This window comes from Pangasianodon hypophthalmus, chromosome 13 (genome assembly GCF_027358585.1).
Source record: "Pangasianodon hypophthalmus isolate fPanHyp1 chromosome 13, fPanHyp1.pri, whole genome shotgun sequence".
Taxonomy (NCBI): Eukaryota; Metazoa; Chordata; class Actinopteri; order Siluriformes; family Pangasiidae; genus Pangasianodon; species Pangasianodon hypophthalmus.
The window spans coordinates 20,006,849-20,024,193 of record NC_069722.1 but is presented as its reverse complement, the minus strand read 5'-3'; the positions used below and the strand labels follow the sequence as shown (position 1 = coordinate 20,024,193).

Genomic DNA, 17,345 nt, shown 5'->3' with positions numbered 1-17,345 from the left:
ATTTCCTGTTTGGTGACTTCGCTGTTTCTTGGCTCATTAAGGACAAACTGTTGTTTTTGGAGTATGCAAAATTCTTCTGATAACTTTTGTGAGGCTTACTCTGAAGATGATGTGTGGTGATGATCAGAAGATTTTTTGGAGGAATAGCGAAAAAAACAGTTTTTGACAAAATCCAAGATGACAGAAAATCTAATTATGTGGAAATTGATGTCATGGGGTGCATCTTGACCCAGGGAATCCAGGGATACCTGGCTTTTAAATTTTGGATACACAGTTCAAAAGCTATGACTATAAACATACTTCCAAATTAGGCCCAAACTTGACCCAATGGTGGCCCTAGAGCATTGGCAGCACTTGGCTCAAATTTGGTGAGAATGTTCTTTAGACCCTCCCCAATCAATGTGACAAATTTCACAACTTTGTACCAAACGGTTCTATGGGCTGCCATGGACACCCTAGCCAGAAGAAGGGGAAGAAGAAAACGAAAAGGTAGAATAACAACAGGGTGCCTACGTACCTTCGGTGCTTGGCCCCCTAATAATAACTCTTCCATTTGCTCTATATTAACTAGCTCACAGTGGTGTTATTGCACCTGCACTGGTCACTGGTTTGAGATTTTTCTAGACTGTAATGCAATTTATAATACAATTTTTAGGCTAATAAAATCTATTTTGTATTAGACAGGGTATTTTATTCGACTTACTTGTGTTTATGTTTATTAGTCGCCTTCACGCACACATTTTAAGGGTTCCAGAAAATTCGTTCATCTCCAGAAACCATAAGCTACACCGCCATCTTGCGACGCGAAAGTGAAGGTGCAACGCAACCTCTGCGCATGCGCATTATCCCAACGCACTGTAATCGCCCGCTAAATACTGCGCATGCGTAGTAGCTACCCAGCGAAGATGGCGGCGAGTAATGGTGGAGGGATGGAAGTGGACGCGGCCGGTGAGTGTTTCTGTCCCAAAGTTGCGTTCAGACGCGCGTTTCATAACAATACTGCATCACAGTTCGTACTGTTTTAACTCTGTAATCACGTGTGTAAGTAAGAAACACAGTGAAGTGTTAAAATCGGAGCTGTCTGCACAATAAAATAGCTGACTGAGGAGCCATAGCCTCTGGAGAAACGCTGTGCTTAGTGGTGATTGGCTAGAATAGACATCTGCTTGTTTTTGATTGGATGGTTGTCGTTGTTGTCCCGCCTGTGTGTGAAAAGCTATGTGGTGATTGGTTCGTAGCGTGTAAGATGAATTTTGTGTTTTTGACAACAGCTAAGAGGAAATGTTAATAATAATAATAACAGGAGTAATCGTTTGAAAGGCTTTAAATGTATGAAATTTACTCAAATGAAAAATAAAGTCGTTTTAGTTTTATTTAGGAGTTTATATTTCTAATTGAGCTGATGTATTTCGAAGCAGAATGAGAAGAATTTACCAGAGACATTTCTAGATATAATGTTGCTGTCTGCATAGAAAAGTAATAAAGGCTGGGTTTATGAGCTAAACATGGCTCTTATTAACGTCCCACTTCCTTTTGAGTGTAGAAGCTTTAACGTCATATCCTTTAATAAACAAAACATCAGAATGTCAGACACTTCCGTGCAGCACAGCTTATCACCTTCACGTGCCAGAGATCAAACCAACATTTATTAATATATTGTTTATATATATTGTTTATATATTTTATACATCTGATGTTCTGTAGTTGTATATTATGTCATATAATCTAATATGAGCTGTGGATGCAGCTAAGAACAGTTGTGTGTTCTTGTGTATGTAATATGTGTGTGTGTGTGTGTGGGGTGCACAGCGAGCCCCAGCGTGATGGCGTCTGGTGTCACCGGCAGTGTGTCCGTGGCACTTCATCCTCTCGTGATCCTGAACATCTCAGACCACTGGATCAGACTACGATCACAAGAGGGACGAGTAATACAAGGTTAGACGGAGAGACAGAGATTTGATGTTCAGAGATGTAATAATGCGTTGGAAGTTGTATAATGTGTGTATGTGTATGTGTGTGTGTGTGTGTGTTTGTGTGTGTCAGTGATCGGCGCTTTGATTGGGAAGCAGGAGGGCCGCAACATCGAGGTGATGAACTCGTTTGAGTTGCTGTTCCACACAGTGGAGGACCGAATTCACATTGACAAGGAGTATTACTACACAAAGGAGGAGCAGTGTAAGTATACACACACACACACACACACACACACACACACTTTAGTGTGGATTTGGCAGTACGAAATGAAGAGGATGAGTCCAAGAGTGAGAGCGAGAGAGCACTTATTCCTAGCAGTGCTCATTCGGTAATTGATTGGCCCTGAAAAAATATCATAATGATGCAATATTTCTGATATCATTTCTAAGCAGCAGAGAACAAAAATTCCTGATTGCTTTGTGAAATATGCCTAAGTATGTAAAAAAAAATTTTTTTTTTTGAATAATCGTGACTTTAAAATTATTCATTCATTCATTCATCTTCAGTAAGCCACTTATCCTGGGAACTGGGCATGGGGGCCGGATAGACTCTGAACAAGATGCTAGTCCATCTTGGGACGCCATGCACATACATAGGCACACACATTCACACACTCATTGACACTGAGTCACCAGTACACCTACTGGCATGTTTTTGGGAGGATGGAGGAAATCGGAGAACCTGAAGGAATCCCACATGGACACTGAAGACATGGGGGGCTCTACACAGACAATAACCTAAGATAAAGATGAAACCAATACCAATTTCCAATTATTTCAATAGAATTTCTCCAATTTCAGTCTAAAGCTGGTGAGGCTACATATAGTGAGTGAAGGCTAACATCTATTATAAGCTAAATTAGAAAGAGCTGGCCCAGTGTGCGTAAGAGAACCTAGCAGGTGAAATCGACATTACGCTGCTACACAACTCTAACAAAAAGTAAGATTTAGTAAGGTGTTCTTATCGTGTGTGTGTGTGTGTGTGTGTGTGTGTTAGTCAAGCAGGTGTTTAAGGACATGGAGTTCCTTGGCTGGTACACGACCGGTGGCCTTCCTGATCAATCAGATATCCACATTCATAAGCAGGTGGGCGGAGCCGAGGAGTGTGCCTTTATGAATATGTAAATCATTATAATAGCTGCTATGTTCCAATGAAGAAAGCTTAATGTGTGTCCGTGTGTGTGTGTGTTGCAGGTGTGTGAGATCATTGAGAGTCCGCTCTTCCTGAAGCTCAACCCAATGACTAAACACACAGACGTAAGACACGCAATCACATACACATAAACACACACTCGCTAAAGACAGTGTGTTACTGTACACTACCTAATGTGCGCACACACACGCACACACACAAATTCACTCTGTCCTTCTGTCCAGTTGCCCGTGAGTGTGTACGAGTCCGTGATCGATATCATTAACGGAGAGGTGAGGATGGTGGACGTGTTGTTGATGATGGCTGTGTTGTTGTTGTTGTTTTGTGCTGACTCTAATTGTGGTGTTGTGTTGTTGCTAGGCGACCATGTTGTTTGCAGAGCTACCATACACTTTGGCGACAGAGGAGGCTGAGCGAATCGGAGTGGATCACGTAGCACGCATGACGTCGACAGGAACGGGAGAGAATTCCACAGGTAACACTTAGGGGTGCAACGATATAGTGTACCGTATCGTATAGATCAACACGAGCCTCTTGATACATTTGCGTATCAAATAATACATTCAACAGAGTGAATAATAAAGTAGGCTTCTTCTTTTTTTCCACAAAATCACGCTTATGTTACATGGGGTTTAATAAACATTTTGAAGTTAATCAAGCTCAAACTTCCACCACTGAAAAAGTAACCTCTTTATATACAATCAGGAGAGGCTGCCGGTGTTTTAAAAAAAAAAAAAAACATGCTTCTTCTAAGCACACTGCATTTCATGAGCTAATACGCTAGCATACTTCAAGCTGTTTATAGCTGTTAATTTCTGACATCTGGGATGTCAGATAGGTGCGTGAGTCTTGGCCAGATTGCTATGTCATACAGGTCTGTGAGAGTTCGTTCAATTTTCTGTGTTCTTTTTATAGGCTAGCATTTCTATTCTGATAGTGCTCTAAAGTAAGGGGAAAATATTCTATGTTCAAAAAAGACTTTTGAAAATGACTATGATTCTCTCATAGCCAGAAAGCGTTAGGCTGCCCATAGATGATAAACGGCAAACCATTTGGGATGAGGTTTGGTGTTGGTAATGAAAGGACACTACCAAAGAGATCAGTATCTTCCAAAGAAAAAAAAAGATCATATATTGTTGCGTATCTGAAATTTATAAAAGACCAAATGGACGGTTCATAGTGCTTGCAAGACGATGTTCAGAGGACAAATGAGACCTAAGTGCACAATGCTATGTTTATAGGAAGAAAAGTACTGCACACAAACATCAGTATCTCATTCTAACAGTGAAGCATGGTGGTGGGTGCATCAAGGTATGGGGCTGCTTTGCTGCCTCAGAGCCTGTATAGCTTCAATCATTGAGGGATCAATGACTTACATTGTATCTGGGGAATTTTTACAGGAGAATGTGATGCCGTCTGAAGTGTAATAGACGTTGGGGAAGCTAATGATCCAAAACATACACGTAGATGAACAAAAGAATGGTTTCAGAGAATTTGTGTCTTTCAATAACAGACTCAGAGTCCAGACCTTAACCTGATGTGATGATGTGAAGATGCTGTGGCAAGACTTAGAAATGTTGGAAAACTTTGTGCAAGTCTGACCAGTACTTACAGGAAACACTGATTGCTGCTAAAGGAGGTTCTACCAGTTATTAAATACAAGGGTTCAGATACTTTTCTTCAAGCTTAGACTGTAAATGGTGTTCTATAAATACATGTAAAATATAATTGTTTATTATTAGTACTAAACCTCTCTCTCTCTCTTTTTCTCTTTCTCTCAGTTGCTGAACACCTCATAGCTCAGCACAGTGCCATTAAGATGCTGCACAGTCGAGTGAAACTGATACTGGAGTATGTGAAAGCAGTGGAGGCTGGTGAGACACCAACACATAACACACTGCTGTACAGTCTCATTACTGCATTTCTCAGACTGAACTTGCATTCTGTGGGTGTGGGTGTGTAGGTGAAGTTCCGTTTAACCACGAGATCCTGCGGGAGGCGAACGCTCTGTGTCACCGGCTACCTGTACTGAGCACACTTAAGTTCAAGACCGACTTCTACGACGTGAGTCTCACACACACACACACACACATGCATCTGCCATCCAGAGCCACACCTACTGACATAAGAGTGTATATTGGTGTTGATGTAGTGGGTGTGTGTTCTTATTCACTGTTATGGGACCGCCCCAGTCCACACAATACTGTTGTGATGTGAGGAGGAAAACACTTGGGGGCGTGCTGTTATAGGAAAGTAATCAACAACACAAAGTGAAGTTGCTGTTACCATCCAGAAGTTGATTGTTGTCCTACACTGGAGACCCTTTACCATACTTAGATGTTTTTCTTTGTTAAATAACAGGTTTTTAATTTGTCTTAGATTCTGTGGTTCTCTTTAATAATCAAATTGCTCCCCAACAGTAAACTAGTAGATGGAATGACACAACTGTTCACACAATGTGTGTGTGTGTGTGCAGCAATGTAACGACGTGGGTCTGATGGCGTATCTCGGCACCATCACTAAAACCTGCAACAGCATGAATCAGTTCATCAACAAGTTCAACGTGCTGTACGACAGACAGGGGATCGGCCGGCGCATGAGGGGGCTCTTCTTCTAACACACACACACACACACACACACATACACACAGGTTTCATATAGGGGATTGTGTAAAGTTATTTCTGTTCTGTTATATATTAATACAACCTGAACGCCACCACCATCAACTCACACACTGATGTATTCTGCTCTATAGTGTGTGTTCTGTTAATAAATGTGATTCTGATTTTTGAGAAATATTGTGTTTTCTTGATGCTGAGTGCACACGATTTATCACATTTAAAGCACAGTTAAAGATTTTCAGCAAAGTTAAAACATTCTGTTTGTAGATTGTGATTGAACTATTTACATTCCACACTGTGTAGAATATCTGTTTACACAGGTATTAGTGTCAATGTTAGTGTCTTGTGAGTGCAACAAGTAGATAATGCACACACAGATTAATTACATTAATATTTTTATTAATAAGAGTGTTAACTATCAGTCTTGGCAAAAAAATATATCTCCAAATATAATATAAAGTATATATAATAGCAATAGCACGGTGGCTTAGTGGTTTGCCTCGCACCTCTGGGGTTGGGGGTTCGATTCCTGCATCTGCCCTGTGCGCATGGAGTTTGGGTGTTCTGGCTGTGCCTCGGGGGGTTTCCTCCGGGTACTCGGGTTTCCTTCCTCAGTCCAAAGACATGCGTTGTAGGCTGACTGGCATCTCCAAATTGTCCGTAGTGTGCAATTGTGCCATGCGATGGGTTGGCACCCCGTCCAGGGTGTCCCCTGACTTGTGCCCTGAGTCCCCTGGGGCAGGCTCCAGGTTACCCCATGACCCTGTGTAGGATAAGTGGTACAGAAAATGGATGGATGGATGGACATGATACGAGAGATGAAGAATTCTACCTAAACTCTGTCATTGTGTTAGATGAGGTGGATGCTCGTTAACTCCCATCCATTCATACAGTCTTAAGAACCTGCACCTAGCAAGCATTATGATCCAAACACACACATGCAGAATATATTCAAAGATTCATGCCCTTCTGGTCTGAGCTGGAGACACTGAACTAACACATTGCAACCAGATTTTCTCAGATTTTTTTGTAACTCCTTAATTCTGAATTGTTCTGTGGTATGAGCTGGCAATATGTATTTTTAAGTACTAAAATAAAACACGCTCGAACAACTCCACTTATTGTCATGATGCTAATGCTAACAAGACTTACCACATTCAGAATAAACAGATTATTCCACAGTTACGGTGCTTTTTAGCTCTTTTCACTCTTAAAAGTTACACTTTCATTATCATTTCATTACAAAATGCTGTACTGCTGTAGTTTTATTAACGGTTTTGGTTATTTTTCTGAAACCTGTGCAAATAGGTTGTTGTGAAGGAAAATTTAGCTATCTTTAAAATGTCATTTATCCTTAATTTACATGCTTATTTGTTAATGGCATTTAATGGCAGCGACTGTACATGGCGATATCTCTGACAAGTACAGATGCTGTGAAATGGTCTCAAAGCCATGAAGTTCAACTTCTACCATTCTCTATGGTCGCTGGTTCCCTAAAGAGCACTGACTCTGTGGAAAAAAAAGTTGTGTGTCTATCACAGCAGGTATGGTGCTCATTAGTGTCTGAGTGTGAGCGCTTTTTTGTGAGAGCGCAGCAGAGACGTGGCAGTGACTTCTACCTTTATACCCCGAGTGTCCTGCAGTGCGTGTGTAATGGAATGAGGGATCAAGTGGAAAAAGTTTGTTAACAAGAAGCAGCTGCTTTAACACACACAATAAACACACCCTGCAGGACACTACCTCTATTAACCCAACCTTTACATACACACACTAACGAGCAGGACAAACTGCAGCGATACACACACACACTGCAGGACACCGCCACGTCTCTCACACAGAGAGTATACACACGCTGTTAAAGAACACAACACAAGAAACAAGGAGTGTATTTTAATTAGGTTTATTTTCACGTGGATGTGTGACATACACACTAAACAAACATGTTGAGTCAGAATTAGTGGAAATGAAAAATGATGGCAAATGATGTATGTGTGTCGATTTAGGAGCTCTTAGTACTGTGTTTGCATTGTGAAGGTCGAAGGCCGGGGTTATACTTGACATGTGACTATGTGGCAGCTACGCAGACTGGAGGATTAAATGGTCTGTCCACTAGGGGGCAGGTCAAAGCCGAAACATATGTACGACACCAACACCTTCTTCGACCAGATTTTGCACAATGTAAACAGTGAAGATGGCAGGAGTTGAGGAGACCCCGTCTATTAAAGTCTATCTTGAGAAAATGGCTGAAACAGCGGCACCGTCTCCAGCGTAGACGGAATATCAGTTTATTAAAAGTTGGCGAGACACTGGAGAGTATATTTCTCAATGTTCATGATGTTGCTTCACATACTGCCCTTGTCGTTTATGTGATTTTTTTTTTTTTTTTTTTTTTTTGGATGTGCACTATCGATGCACTGAATGACCACGGGATACATGCAGCATCCTTCTTGTGTACACATAGTTAAAAGCAAGTACAACCCTGGCATAACTACTTCCTGATTACATGTTTATTTATTTGGAGTTGGAGGGAGGGTAAGAAAAGCGAGCGGGATTGTACAGCTCTGAGTGGTGGTCATATGGATACGGAGAAGCGTAGTATGGGTAGACGGGTTTCTTAGCAATGGGAGCAGGTGGCGCTGGTGCCTCCTCCTCCTCCTCTTCTTCCTCTTCCAGCTCAGACTCAGGTGCAGGGGGCAGGGCTTTACCCTTCATGGGGCGGGGAGGTTTGTCGATGAGACAGTCGGGGTCCCAGTAGGGGTCACAATCATACTCCATTCCTTTATGGACTACAGGTGCGGGAGGTGGTGCAGGGGCAGGGCCTTTGACCGAGGCAGGTGGAGGAGGAGGTGGGCCTTGTAGCTTACAGCTGGGATGGTATCGGGGGTCACAGAGCACAGGCACTGCCCCAGAGGGCAGGTATACAATATGAGGCTTACACAGAGGATCTTTGGCATTACACAGGTAAATAACATCAGCCTGGGAGGGAACCAAGGGGGAGGGGCCTTTTACAAGAGCAGGGGGTGGGGCAGGGGTTTGCTTAGGGACAGGAGGAGGAGCAGGGCCTTTTACAGAGGCGGGAGGAGGGGGCAGTTTGCAGTTTTTGTCTTTGGACGGGTCACATCTGGGCAGCACCGGAACACCGAGCTTGTTCTGGAAGTTGGCAGCGTCAGGACCATACACCTGTTCCAGTTGTCTCATCTGCTGATACAGCATTCGGATCCGGTCGATCTCATACAGCTATGCAGGGAAAATACAGGAAACAAAGATCATTATGGGTCCTAATATCTTATATATCCTCATATCCTGGGTCCTAATGTCCTAATATCCTAATACCTCTGATTGATTGGTCCATTAACAAATTCAGAATGCTGTGATCCCATCTAAGTTACAGAGTTGCTCTAAAACAAACTAGGTAATGTTTGGCTAATTCATTGGTAGCCTCTCTAGCTAGATAAAACTAGCTAGCTATTTGGCTGCTTCAGTGGAACCTCTTGGTGTAAGGCTAGGCAGCTAGCTGTGTTATTTTATGGCTCTATTACCTAGCTATATGTTTGTGCTTAGCTGCTCCAATAACAGCCCTTCCTTGTAACTTTTTAAAGTATATTTAGTAGCTAGAACAAGCTAGTTTTAGCGCCCCGTAACTTAAGCATATTAAACAGTTTGTTTACGTGATGAGGATTTCTGCCAATGATACAGTAATTATAACACTGGGGTAGCCACTTGGTCTCCACAGAAGAAGAAGCCTTTATTTGTCATATATACATTACAGCACAGTGAATTCTTTTCTTCATATATCCCAGCTTGTTAGGAAGGTGGGGGTTAGAGCACGGGGTTAGCCATGATACAGCACCCCTGGAGCAGAGAGGGTTAAGGCCTTGCTCAAGGGCCAACAGTGGCAGCTTGAACCCCAACCTTCTGATCAGTATCCTAGAGTCTTACCATTGAGCCACCACCACAGTTGAGGTAAACTACCACTGTTTGTGTGTGGATTCATTTTGTGAGTGGAGCTGATGGGATACTTGCATGAAACGTTTTAATGTTTCTGAGTTGAAGTTCTCACTGTAGTCTGTTTTTGTGATCTTCCCATCTGTTGCAACAACATGGGATTCCAACATACCGCTTGGCCATGCTATATGCTAGCTAGCTGTAGAACTGGAATTGGTATGCAATGTGTTTATAGGACATGTAGTTTTGTGTAGTTTTCTGCAGGGTTGTGCACGTTGGATGTGTTCAATGCTTACCCCCTCGGTGTGGCCGATGCTGCTGTAGTAGCGATAGTAGGACTGGAAGTCAGGATAGTGCCGGTGCCAGCGCGAGTCCACGTTCCGCCGAGAGCGTGAAAGAAAACCATTAGCCTGATTCGCATCTATACTCAGTGCAACCAATTCTGAAAGAGAGATAATCATGGAGAAGGAAACATGAATGAATGCCACTTCAGTGAGAGAAGAGTGGATAAAAACACTGTAGTGTTTGCATGCGAATCTTTGATATGAAAGATGTTTACCTTCCGGTTTGATGGCATTGAGCAGCGACTTTGCCTCTGACCATCCTGCATAGCACAGCAATTAGATTACAGTAACACACAAATTACATAACAATAATATGCATTATTACCTACAGTAACAAACAAAACATATTACAGTAATACATCAAGTAAAAATGTGCAAACATGTTGACCATATTCGGCCGTGAATTACGGCTGAGTCGCAAATTGCGTACTCTGACTGCAAATAATGTAAAAACACTACACTACACAATTTTTTATTTATTTATTTTCCCAAAATACAATCTCTTTACACCAGTGGTTCACAAAATAGGGTCCAGGGACCTCCAGTGCTCCATGAAGTAAAGCTAGAACATCTGTAAACCTTTTATTTTGTTAAATTGGGTGAATCACAACCAACTATTAACAAATTGAATATTTTATTTTTGCATCCTTACAGTTATTAGTTATTAGAAAAGTGTAATTGATACTCACGTGGCAGCAGCACGATGCAACACAACACACACAGGAGCCTCAGGACCATGTTGGCTGTGTGGACACATACACACATGATTGTCATTGTAAGGACCTTCTATTGATATAATTATTAATGCAGCTAATTGATGCTATGTCTATTCCTAAAACTAACCACAACCTTAACTTCCTTAAACAAAAAAAAACCTTTTGCCCTTTATTTTTTTAATTTAAAAACCCATCTACAAGGCCAAAACTGTCACATATTCGTTTCCTTGTGAGGATATTTGGTCCCCACCAACTTGGTCATATAATGCTATAATTATTGCGTTATTCATTGGTATGCATGCAAATGGACGTGCATGCGCGTCTGAGCCCCTGGGCCTTAAATAATATACCAAAAATAATAGTACTCCTTTCTTTTAATAGGATAAATATTAAAGCATTAAAGCATTATTAGCATGCTCATTCATCATTAGCATGAGGATATGCTTTTTGATGGAGCTTAGTCATGCTCTATAAGGGCATCTACCAAATTGTATAAACATAAATGTAAAAAGCTGCTGTGCAGAAGCGGCACACAAACCGAAAGCAAAAAGCGTACTTTTAACTGGTTCTTTGATTCGTCTCACCACAGAAGCTTTAAGAACCCTTAAAGGTTCTGGGAAGAGGAAGAGGAACCTATTTAGACTGTGCGTAAAACCTACAGCTATCGCTGGAGGGCAGGAACGGTTCTGTAAATTTACAAAAGGGCTATAAAAAATGAAACGATACAGACTTCCAGTGCTGTTTTTTTTTTTTTTTTCTCTGTCAAGAACAAACTTTTATTTTGGCCTGATGTTTCCAATCTACAGCATACAACAAAATATGAACCTGTATATATTTTGGAACGTGGCAGAGCTTGGTACGCTGTTATCATTTGTTATGAAACTTAATCAAGAACAGTAGTTTTTGGACAAATATCAAGACAATGTAAATGCCTAGGCGTGTTAAAATCTAAGAATTTTATGCCAAGGTTTTGGCCAGATGTTTAATATTTCTGGCTAGCTAACTGCTGTTTCCATACACAGCGTTTAATTTCTGATTTGGGAGTAATTCATTTTTAGATGTAGATTTCCTATTTTGGCATTATTACACAGTATTTTCCTGAAAAGCAGAAAGGAAGAAAATTTCTTTTGTAAACAAAAAAAAAAAATTGCTATTCTTAAACTAATAATAATAATAATAATAATAATAATAATAATAATAAGTATTATGTTAGAAGTTTCCAAAGCACACCCTATAAGGGCGCTGAAAAAAAAAGAAATAGTGAAAAAGAAATTGAAAAAAAAAAACTCCATTATGAAGAAGTAAATCTCTATTGAAAAGAACTTTTCTTTATTTAAATGTGGAATTCAGGAAGAGAGCTGAGGTAAAGAGGGTGAAATGGTGAAGAAGGAACGAGGTGAGAAAGAGAGGGCACGGGTGAGAGAGGAGAAACAGATTACAGAGGATGGAGAAATGTGAGATGTGAGGTGAGGTGTCCTCAAATTAAAGTTAGCTAAGTTTCAATGTAATTTAAGATTTCATTTGCAATGATGGCATACCAGTAGAAAACCACTTTGTGTTTATTGCAGCAAGAAAAATTTCAGAATAGCTAAATATTTCATAGAAGACACCATTAAAGTGTTTAAAAAACAAAAGTTCCAGCATAGTGAGCAACATCATAACAATAATTTAAGACACATTCGTGGTTAAGATATTTCCATTTGTAAGATCTTTCTTTTAAGGAGTCACAGACGGCCTGTAGTTATTAAAAATAGGTCGTTGATGCTTGCAACAAAAAAGTTACACTTAAAAATCACTAATATCGCATCTGAACAATTGTTTCTGTGATTTTAAAACATTAATAATGTATAACAATTGAACCTCTGCCCCTGTGCATACCACTATATATAATCATATACATTCTTATTCGTATATTATTTACATGTGTACATGTAGTATAAACTCACCTTGCACACGAGTCCACTTTTCCTGCCCAACATCATGCTCAGGTGTGTTAAATACAGCCCTGCCTGTCACTCATGCAGGACAGATGAATGATTGGTTAGTTTGTTCTACAGAACCCCGCCCACCACTGCCCCACCCCAACCACTGCTCCGCCTCTTTCCTCCCCTGCGGCACTCTAATAAAAGTGTGAAGGAAAACCTGCACTCAGCACTTTCGGCACAGAGGCAGTAAAACAGGCTAGCTGCAGGGTACATGTACACGCGCACACACACACACACACACACACACTCATTAGAGCACCCGGCTACTGCATACACCCCAAAAAATGAAAAATGATGGCCAGTGCCATAATTTCAACTTGTGTGTAGTGATTAGTGTGTCTGTCCAGCCCTGTAAAACTGACAGAGTGTTTTGAACACAGCCCTGACATACACACACAAAATGAAGCGTTGTGCCGATTCCAGATGTTTGAAGGCGACGTTATAAAACCGCTCCACATTCCGGATGTGTTAAAAAGTGCCGAACAAACTTTAACAGGATCGTAACTATCAGTACTGATGATTTATGCTCCGCAGAGCAGGGTGTAGTGAGATCAAACAAACACACACACACACACACACACACACACACACACACAGGGTGACCAGAAGGAAAGATTTTGGCCTTTTTTGTAAAAAAGCAGTTTTCCTAGTGGGGACCAGCCAAATGTCCTTACAAGCTCCATGTGGGGACATTTTGGTCCTCACCAAGATATAAAAACATGTCCACACATATACTACACACACACACACACACACACACACACACACACACACACACAAATGAACTGCAGATGGGAGAGTGTGATGAGGTCAGGTCAGTGGTCAGTAACTTCAAATGTTGGACTTTAAGAACTAAAGCCACAATGTTTAAATGTACATGATAGAAAAGGCGGCACCTAAAAAGTCTGACTAGCACAGAAATACCATATACAGATGTGTGTGTGTGTGTGTGTGTGTGTGTGCACGCCTAGGTAATTTGCCTTTAATCAGGTGTAATAAAATAGTTGATGACAAGAAGTGCCTAATGTTCATGAATGTGAGAAGAAACACAATCTTGCACAAAGGAGGAGTTGGTGGCTGTGTCCCAAATTGCACTATATTCACTACAGTACCTACAGTGTTTGTTTACACTGATGATGTATTATTATAATTTCAGACCCAAATCTTCCCCTATGGTGCACATTCTGCAGTACAGTATGGTGCAGTTTGGGATACAACCCATGCCCTGCCACGTGCAACACACAGAAACCATATGCAGGTGTGTGTGTGTGTGTGTGTGTGTGTGTGTGTGTGTGTAAAACAAGATTGTTTCACCTTAAATCACGACAAAGCAGGCAGCACTTACCAGTGATGTTAAGATTTAAGGTGTGTACTTTAGGCAACACATGTACAGAGACAGAGGCTTACATTTTATCCTCCAAATTTATAAGAGCTGAGATAACTTAGAGAGATTTAAGATTTTTATCAAATCACGACTAATATGAAAGGTAAGAAAGAAAATGTTATTTCTAAAGCACATTTAAAACAATATCTGTTCATCACATTTACACTATTCACACCCTAATTTATGTGTGTAGTGCTTTTAACAGTAGACATTCTAGCTTTACAGAAACGTGGATATACATTATATTTTGATCCCTATAAATCCGGAGGAGACAGTGGCAAGGAAGAAACCTTGAGAGGAACCAAGCTCAAAAAGGAACCCATCCTCTTCTCAGTGACACCGGATAGTGCAATTATACAGTCGGGTATTTAGACAGTGACAATTTTCGTAATTCTGACTCTGTACAGCACCACAATGGGTTTGAAATGAAAAAAAAAAAAAGATATGATTAAGGTGTAGACTTTCAGCTTCAAGGGTATAACAAAAATATTGCATTAGGAATTATAGCCATTTTTATAGAGTCCATTTTCACAGGCTCGAAAGTAATTGGGCAAACTAACAATTATAAATATTAGGATTATTTTTAATACTTGGATGCAAATCAATGAGATTGCAGTCATTGACTGCCTGAAGTCTGGAATCCATGGACATCACCAAATTCTGAGTTTCCTCCCTTGAGATGCTTTGCCAGGCCTTTACTGCAGCCACCTTCTGTAGCTGCTAGTTTGTGGGTTTTTCTGCCTTCAGTTTTGTCTTCATTAACTAAAACGTATGCTCAGTTGGGTTGAGGTAATGGTGACCGACTTGGCCATTTAAGAACATTCCTTTTCTTTCGCTTTTGCGGTATGTTTTGGGTCCTTATCCATCTGCACTGTGAAGCACCAACGCCATCGTATCAGTTTTGCAGCATTTGACTGAATCTGAGCAGAAAGTATAGTTCTATACACTTCAGAATTCATCCTGCTCCTTCTATCAGCAGTCACATCATCAATAAACACCAGTGACCCAGTTCCACTGGCAGCCATACATGCCCATACATGCCCATGCCATAACACTGCCTCCACCATGTTTGACGGATGATGTGGTATGCTTTGGATCATGAGCCGTTGCTTTCCTTCTCCATACTCTTCTCTTCCCATCATTCTGGTACAAGTTATCCTTGGTTTCATCTGTCCAGAGAATCTTGATCCAGAGCCGGGCAGGCTTTTTTTTAGATGTTTTCTAGCAAAGTCTTATCTGGTCTTTCTGTTCTTAAGTATTACCAGTGAACCTATCAGATCACCCAATTTTTTAGGGGAGCAAAAATATAGGAACAGATAAGTCTTGAAGAAAATTAAAGTAAATAACACTTAATATTTGGTTGCATATCCCTTGTGTGCAATAACTACATCAAGCCTGCAACTCTCTGACATCACCAAATTGTTGGTTTCTTTGTTTGTGATGCTTTTCCAGGATTTTACCACAGCCTCTTTCAGTGGTTGTTTTTTTTTTTTTTTTCAGGGGGTTTGTCCCTTCAGTCTCCTCTTCAGGAGGTGAAATGCATGCTCAACTGGGTTAGGGTTTGGTGATTGACTTGGCCAGTCTAAAACCTTCCACAATGTGTTTTGGATCATTGTCTTGCTGCATGACAAAGTTCCTCCCGATTAATTTGGATGCATTTCTCTGTAAATTGGCAGACAAAATGTTCCTGTAAACTTCTGAATTCATTCTGCTTCTACCACTTATGAGTTTCATCATCAATAAAGTTTAGTGAGCCTGTTCCAGAACCAGCCATGCAAGTCCAAGCCATGACACTACCTCCACCATGCTTGACCAATGAGCTTTTATGTTTTGGATCATGAGCAGATACTTTCTTTCCCCAGACTTTGACCTTTCCATCACACTGGTAGAGGTTAATCTTGGTTCCAGAAGTTTTGTAGCTCATCTCTGTACTTTTTTGCAAATTGCAATCTGGCTTTCCAATTCTTACTGCTGATGAGTGGTTTGCATCTTGCGGCTTCTATATTTCTGCTCTCTTCTTCGAACGGTGGATTGTGATACCTTCACCCCTGCCCTGTGGAGGTTGTTGATGTCACTGACTGTTGTTTTTGGTTTTCCTTCACAGCTCTCACAACGTTTCTGTCATCAGCTGTTGTTGTTTTCCTTGGCCGACCCATTCGGTGTCTGCTGCTCAGTAAACAAGTGGTTTCTTTCTTTTTCAGGAAACTCCAAATTGTTGTATTGGCAATGCCCAATGTTTGTGCAGTGGCTCTGGTTGATTTTTCTCTTTTCTCAGCTTAAAATGGCTTAATTTTCTCCTATAAACAGCTCTCTGATCTTCATTGTTGGCTTATGCTTTTTTAAAATACAAATGCAACAAATAAAACCAGTAGTAGATATTCAGAATTATATATTGTTTTAAACAATCTAACATGATATACCTGGCTAACAAGAAACACTTGCCAGTCACATGTTCCAATATTTTTGCTCACCTACAAATTGGGTGGTCTGATACAAAATGTGCTAAGTTGTATGTTGCGTAACACATCTACATATAAGATTAAGATAAGAGATTTTACTTCAGATTAATTCATTAACAAACTACACAGTGTTAATTATGCTTATGACAAGCAGATTTCCAGAGACTGAATGATGTTTTCAGGATTGTTGAAAATCAGCATAGTTGCTTCTAACGGTTTTAGATAAGTAAGAAAAGTTAGTTTTCATATGAAAACATGACACTTACAATTTCATCAGTTCAAAACATTTACTTTTTATTTGATTTTTTAAAATTTATTTACATTTAAATATAGCAACTGTCTTGCTTTCACTACATTTTTTGGCTGGATAATTCCTATTATAAGTGAGTAGGATTTTTAATGTTTGTCCGTCTGTCCGTCCGTCGAGCCATCCATCCATCTGGCCAAGACTCTCCTTAGTGCAATATCTCCAGAACAAGTGGTTGAACATTATCATTGTAACCAGCAGATGAACTGATTAGATTTTGGAATTGATCCAAACACGGTCAAAATCACAGCAAGGTAAAATGTCTGAAATAGTTTTTCTTCAATAGCTTCCTTCCTGTTTTATGTATATTTTAGGGATATATGAGATAAAATTATAACAAGAAAGCCTAGACCTCAATGTCAGAGGCATCAGCATATTAGATGTGAAGTACCTCACTGAACAGGCTTGTAACACGCTGTATTCTTACATTTACCAAGTTGAAGATTTTCCACAAGGGG

The 17,345-nt window shown here is 40.5% G+C and overlaps 2 protein-coding genes across 2 annotated transcripts; one reads left to right on the top strand and one right to left on the bottom strand.

Moving 5' to 3' along the window:
- Window positions 1-843: 843 nt before the first annotated feature.
- On the top strand, window positions 844-5,922 carry cops6 (COP9 signalosome subunit 6). Its single transcript, XM_026916161.3, has 10 exons — window positions 844-948; window positions 1,810-1,935; window positions 2,044-2,175; window positions 2,971-3,059; window positions 3,168-3,230; window positions 3,351-3,398; window positions 3,487-3,601; window positions 4,908-5,000; window positions 5,090-5,190; window positions 5,603-5,922. Exons 1-10 carry the CDS (start codon window positions 882-884, stop codon window positions 5,741-5,743), a joined length of 975 nt encoding a protein of 324 aa, XP_026771962.2. The 5' UTR covers window positions 844-881; the 3' UTR covers window positions 5,744-5,922.
- Window positions 5,923-7,631: 1,709 nt separating this feature from the next.
- On the bottom strand, window positions 7,632-12,756 carry LOC113528458 (uncharacterized). Its single transcript, XM_026917018.3, has 5 exons — window positions 12,699-12,756; window positions 10,726-10,779; window positions 10,252-10,296; window positions 9,989-10,134; window positions 7,632-8,984 (listed from the first exon to the last, which is right to left on the bottom strand). Exons 2-5 carry the CDS (start codon window positions 10,772-10,774, stop codon window positions 8,259-8,261), a joined length of 966 nt encoding a protein of 321 aa, XP_026772819.3. The 5' UTR covers window positions 10,775-10,779; window positions 12,699-12,756; the 3' UTR covers window positions 7,632-8,258.
- Between the last annotated feature and the right edge of the window lie 4,589 nt (window positions 12,757-17,345).

Coding starts and splice junctions, on each gene's coding strand:
- cops6 (XM_026916161.3), top strand. CDS start 882: ATGCGTAGTAGCTACCCAGCGAAGATGGCGGCGAGTAATGGTGGAGGG. Junction 3,060..3,167: donor ATATCCACATTCATAAGCAG/GTGGGCGGAGCC, acceptor TGTGTGTTGCAG/GTGTGTGAGATCATTGAGAG. Junction 3,231..3,350: donor CAATGACTAAACACACAGAC/GTAAGACACGCA, acceptor CCTTCTGTCCAG/TTGCCCGTGAGTGTGTACGA.
- LOC113528458 (XM_026917018.3), bottom strand. CDS start 10,774: ATGGTCCTGAGGCTCCTGTGTGTGTTGTGTTGCATCGTGCTGCTGCCA. Junction 10,297..10,725: donor TTGCATCGTGCTGCTGCCAC/GTGAGTATCAAT, acceptor TGTGCTATGCAG/GATGGTCAGAGGCAAAGTCG. Junction 10,135..10,251: donor CAATGCCATCAAACCGGAAG/GTAAACATCTTT, acceptor TCTCTCTTTCAG/AATTGGTTGCACTGAGTATA.